Source organism: Anser anser, assembly GCF_964211835.1.
Source record: "Anser anser genome assembly, contig: HAP1_SCAFFOLD_164, whole genome shotgun sequence".
Classification (NCBI taxonomy): Eukaryota; Metazoa; Chordata; class Aves; order Anseriformes; family Anatidae; genus Anser; species Anser anser.
Genome location: NW_028154106.1, coordinates 28,571 through 34,227, shown reverse-complemented (window position 1 = coordinate 34,227; position 5,657 = coordinate 28,571). Strand labels below are relative to the sequence as shown.

Below are 5,657 nucleotides of genomic sequence, written 5' to 3'. Positions count from 1 at the left end.
CAGCGCTCCGACCCGACAGATGCAAAAGGGGTGCTGCGGTGTAGCAAGACTCAGGCACGTAATAGCCTGGCCTGTGGCATTAGCCATGGTCACCCATACGTTCTGTTGAGGCTGTGGGATGATCCACGCTGACCTGGAAAACAGCCAGGGGGGGAGTGGGGGTGGGGTGATGGCAGGGGGGGGAACCATGGCCATGTGCCGTGGGGAGGCTGCGGCAGCCTTCAGGAGCACGCTGCGTCTGTCCCAGACGGTTCTCCCCACTCTCCTCTTCATCTGCAGCGCATGCCCTACTCCTCTCCCTCACCATGACGTGCTGAGGGTATGTTTGCCATTCCCTCGTGTACCACCTCTGCCTCCCGCATGGCAGACAGGGGGATGGTGCTGAGGCCTCCTCAAAGCACAGAGCCCCGTGGGATGTGCGGGGCTGCAATTCCCTCCGTATAACACATCCTACTCGGACAACAGCAAAGGCTGGCTGTTGTTCAGCCAAGTTCAGGTGCGGTGAGGGACTGCTGTATCCCAGGTGCCTTCGCTCCCATCTTTTTCTTGAAAAAGGCCCAGCCCCAGGACAGGTCTCAAACCCGCCCTCCCTGGAAGGGTTACAGCTGTGGCTGTACAAATATATACATCACTATACAGACAGAAAATGTGAATATTTCCACCAAGAAAGGCAGATAATACAGATATGATTGGCACAAATTTACCCATTCAAAGATGGAGCATTTCAGGGAATCTTTTTAACTCTGTTTTTTCTGCTCTAACAGGCAGGAGAGTTCGACAAGTCACAGATTTTCTCTGTGCCAGGAGTGAGGGGTGGCATGAACAGTCCTGGGCAGGGAGGGTTTTGCGGCATCAGGGCTCCACGCAGGACAGAAAATTGTCATTTTATTGCTGTAGGCCTGAGTATTACCTACTTGTTTTTAAAGCAGTTCAAACATTTCACCTCAATCAGCACATTACAGTCAGCTGAAATGACTGAACAATTCTAATACAATGTGAGAGGTGTCCCATGACATCAAAATTATCATATTTCAGGATGCGTATTACAGTGAGAGAAAAATATTGATCTTCCCTTGTACTTGCGTTGCCAGAATTTCTCTTATGCACTGCACTTCATCTTCTCACTCTTTGAGATATTTCCACCTGGCGTTATGAAACAGACCATGTTGGAAGTCACTTTTCCAGCAGAATGTGTGGACATGTGCAGTTTCCGTTGTTCTGCAGAGTTCCCCTCCACTTGCTCTTGCTCTTTGGTCATTCAGATACTTCTCATATACCCTGTTGCTTCTAGGGATTTCGGGGAGGTTGAGTTTGCCTGTGTTTCATCAGTCCCTCTCATCATCCCTGTAGCCAACTCTGTAGCTGTATTTCTCTTTTACCATTTCCTATCACTCTGTGTCAAAAATTACTTGTACAGTCATCCCTTGTGGATGGTGCACCTCACTGGAGGCAACTTGGAGTTGGCTCACTGTTGTGGGCTCTGGTTTCTGTTTGTTTCTTTTCCTTTTGTTGGTGTTTGTTTCTTTTATATATATATTTTTATAAATACTGAAAACAAAGACAGCCACACACCAAAATAACAACAAAAAACTGTGTGCAGACAGACGTCTGAGGAAAGGAGGCAGGAGTTAGTGCAAAAAAGCTGTCACATCCAGCTGCAGACTTCAGTGGAGAAGCCCTGTGTAAGGAAAAGTGATGCAAGTCCCAGGTGGCTGATGAGAGAAGTGGTGGGGATGGGGAGCTGAGCAGCAAGGTTGTCCATAGAGTCTGGGACTGCAGGGGGCTGCTTTTCCTACACATCCAGACTTCCTTAGGAGGCACATTGGATCCGTGTCAACTAGAGAATGATTCTGTCACTTCTTATGAGAACTCAAGATTAATGGAAACTAATCTTAAATAAAGAAAATGCTTTCTGCAAAGTGCTCATAGAAAACTTCCTCTTTAACTGCACTCTTCAAACCTCACTAATTAACTGTACAAGTCTGGAAGACTGGATGAAAATGGCTGAATGGTAATGAGCCCCATGGTGCATTTGGTGCTGAGTCCATGAACCTCGGGTAGTGAGAGGAGAAATATGTAACTGCAGGAGAAGTTAAAGTCAGAAGGAGACTTTGAAGTGTCTGGGAGTATTAATGGGCCCCAGTGAGGGTCATTACTGACAAAGCCTCCCCATGGGCTTGTTAGAGCAGACAATGGGAGGCCATGATTGCAGGTAGGCAAAGGCACTGGGCAGGAGACTGATGCTGAGTAAAGGCCTTGGTTTGTTTGGTGAAGCACAAAGGCCAAGCCTTGTCCACAGCCCCTGGGAAGGGAGGCCCTGACCCTCACCCATGGCTCAGGGCTCTTCCTGGGGCAGTGGGATGTGGGGTGTGTGATGCTGTGTGAAGGACAATGCTATGACACCTCCTGGCCTCCCCACTGGGTTGCAAGGAGGCAACAAGGCCCCAGTGTCATGAGCACAGCAGGTCTCCTCATGAGCCTCAGTAGCAGAGACAGCTCCATCGGCAGGGGGACAAAGCCCTTGGTTGTGCTGGGGCCTTCCAGCCTTGCCAGTGCTCTCGGTCTTCACCACCATAGGTCCTGCCCTGTCCTATCCCTTCCCCCTTTTCCCTGCAGGCTGTAGGCACCCACCTCACTTCTCCACCTTGCTCTAATACTTGCATTTCCTTATTTTCACTGACGTCTGTGTAGTGGGTTTACATGGTGAGGTTTTTTTGTAGCGGAGGACTGCAGGGATGGCTTCTGTGACAAGAATGCAGAAGCTGCCCCATGTTAGATAAGGGCCAATTTCAGCTGGCTCCAAAGGGACCCACCACTGGGCAGATCAGAGCCAAAAAGCGATGTTGCTTGCACCTCTGTGAGAGCAGATCTAAGAAAAGGGGTAAAACAAAACAACAACAACAAAAACCTCCTGCACAACAGCAGTTTGGGAGAGAGAGGAGTGAGACCCAGCCCTGCAGACCCCAAGGTCAGATCAAGCATCAGGGACTGACCACAGCCCCTATTTCCCATTCCCCTGCACTGTTTGGGGGATAGAGGTAGAAGAGGGTGGATTGTTGGAGGGTGTTTTCTAGTTTTCTTTTAGTTTCTCACTGCCCTAGCCTGTTAGTAATAGGTAAGAAATTATATTAATCTCCCTATGCTGAGTCTGTTTTGCCCATGGCAGTAATTGCTGCGATATCCCTGTCCTTATCTCAACCCTTGAGCCCTTTTCATCGTATTTTCTCCCCCTTTCCCTTTGAGGAGGGGGAGTGAGAGAGTGGCTGTGGTGGAGTTCAGCTGCCCAGCTGGGTAAAACCACCACACCTGCTCTAGCTGACTCTGCTTGATCAGGGAGATTGGACAACACAGTCTCCAAGGCTCCCCTTCCAACCTCAGCTATAGTAAGAATCTGTGAATATGTGATTACTCATTCAGCACGGATCCTCTCAGTCCTTTAGAGTATCACTTGGAAAACAGCTTTAAAAACAAACAAATAGACAAACAAGAAAGAAAAACCATACAAAACCAACCAACCAAAACCACCCCCAAGCTCCCAAAAGAACTACAAAGGCCATTAGGTTATTGTGGGTTTGGAGAATGTCTCAAAAACTTGTCTATAAGATATGAAATCACTTAAGCGTACTTTAAGTTAGTCACAAATTACTTAAGATTGAACCATTCCTTTTATTTTATTATTACTATTTTTTAATGTAATATCTTTACCACCTCGCTGAGCATTTCTAGTTTGGATTATTTCTGCAGTAATTTTGGTACTTGAAGCCACTGTATCTTTGGAGTTTGGTCTTTTTATTTATTAATGGAGATATTTTTCTCTTCTTGGCAGCTATGCTTTCAGAGCTCCTGTCTGTTTTTCATCTCAGGATTAGTTTGTGTAGCAAGGCAGGCTGTGTTAGTGATGTTGTTTTCACAGCTCAGAGTTCTTCCAGTAGGATATTCAGTTTCTCCAGCTCTTTTCCTTGTCTCTTTAACACTTTCTTCTTTTTCTCCATTTACTTCTTGAGAGTCCCCCATCTGCTCTGCATCAGGCACAACATTCACTCCAAAGGCTAAGCATTATATTGATGGAGGTGTTCGTATCCAGTAGAATAAAGTTGCCTTATTTTTTTTTTCCCCACTCTAATCCTGCATTTAAGAAAGTAAAAGCAAGATATGGTCTCCAACAGTCTGTCAGAAAAAGTGAAGAGACTTGAACAAAAATGTCCTGGGGAGATTTTTCCAGGAGTGACTCATGGTTTGGACTATGGTCCATACTCATGATTTTCCCACCTGCTTAGTCACCCCCAGGAGCTTGCACAAAGTACGTTTCAAGGCTTCCTTCATCTGCTCATTCCTTAGACTGAATATGAAAGGGTTTAAAAGAGGTGTGACAATGCTGGAGAGAACGGAGAGGATTTTGTTGAGGTGCACAGAGTTCATCTGGGGTGGCCTGAGATAGATAAAGATGGAGATACCAAAGCCCAGGGAAACCACAATGAAATGTGAAGCACAAGTGGCAGATGCTTTCTGTCTGCCCTGGTTAGATGGGATCCAGAGTATGGTTGAAATGATCCAGACGTAGGATGCTGCAGTCAGTGCCAGGGAACCAAGGAGCAGGACCAAAGACACCACCAGATCATTCAGCTCGACAAACCAAACATCTGTACAAGCGAGGTGCAGGAGAGGCGCGCTGTCACAGAAGTAGTGGTCAATGACATTGGGACCACAGTAGGGCAGCCTGGCTCTGAGGACCACTGACGGCAGGATCATGGCCAAGCCACCCACCCACGCAGAGAGGACGAGCTGGTTGCACACCCTTGCTGTCATGATGGTGGGATACCTCAGGGGGTGGCATATTGCCACATACCGGTCGTAGGACATGATGGCAAAGAGGATGAACTCGGCTGCAACAAGGAAGAAGTAAAAGTAGAGCTGGCTAAAGCAGCCCGCAAAGGAGATGGTTTTCTTCTCTGATAGAACATTTGCCAGCATTTTCGGCACCACAGTGGAGGTTGTGGAGATCTCAATGAAGGAGAAATTACTGAGGAAGTAGTACATGGGAGAATGGAGATTGCAGTCTACATATACAAGTACAATGATAAGAGCATTTGCCAGGACAGTGACTAAATAAACAAGCAGGAACACCACGAAGAAGACAATCTCTACCTCAAGGCTGTTAGGAAATCCCACCAGGATGAACTCTGTCACAGTTGTGATATTCCCCATTGTTCCCCACACGTCCTCTGTCAGCTCTTCGAAAATTCAGTTGAGTCATTTTAAATAAAGATCTTTTCTTAACAGTCACGTCTCCATTCCTCCCCATTTAGCAGTCACCGATACTTGTTACAGCTTTTCGCTTAAAAAGGACTGAGCAGACAAGTCCTTGCTGCCAAGCTGCTTCAGTGTCTCTGTTACCATGAGTCAAAATTACCATCAAACATCAACATATGACTAGTTATTTTCACCCTGCATTTCCTACAGCTGTATTTTCGGTTACGCATGCTCAAAGTGGCAAAACATTGCATTTGCAAGGGAAATGCCCTTGCTTAGACATTGGTTGCTTCATGATTGCCTTCATCACGAAGGACATCCTATGTATTTAGTTTGGGTGCCTTCCTGAAAGCTGTTGTGCCTGAATTCCCGATGAGAGGTTCAGTTCTGGAAACCGAGAGGCAAAA

General features: G+C 46.9%; 1 protein-coding gene across 1 annotated transcript; it reads right to left on the bottom strand.

The window, feature by feature from the left end:
• Window positions 1–2,843: 2,843 nt before the first annotated feature.
• LOC310890807 (olfactory receptor 6M1-like) lies at window positions 2,844–5,402 on the bottom strand. The gene has a single exon (XM_083853133.1). It carries the CDS (start codon window positions 5,203–5,205, stop codon window positions 4,255–4,257), a length of 951 nt encoding a protein of 316 aa, XP_083709259.1. The 5' UTR covers window positions 5,206–5,402; the 3' UTR covers window positions 2,844–4,254.
• Between the last annotated feature and the right edge of the window lie 255 nt (window positions 5,403–5,657).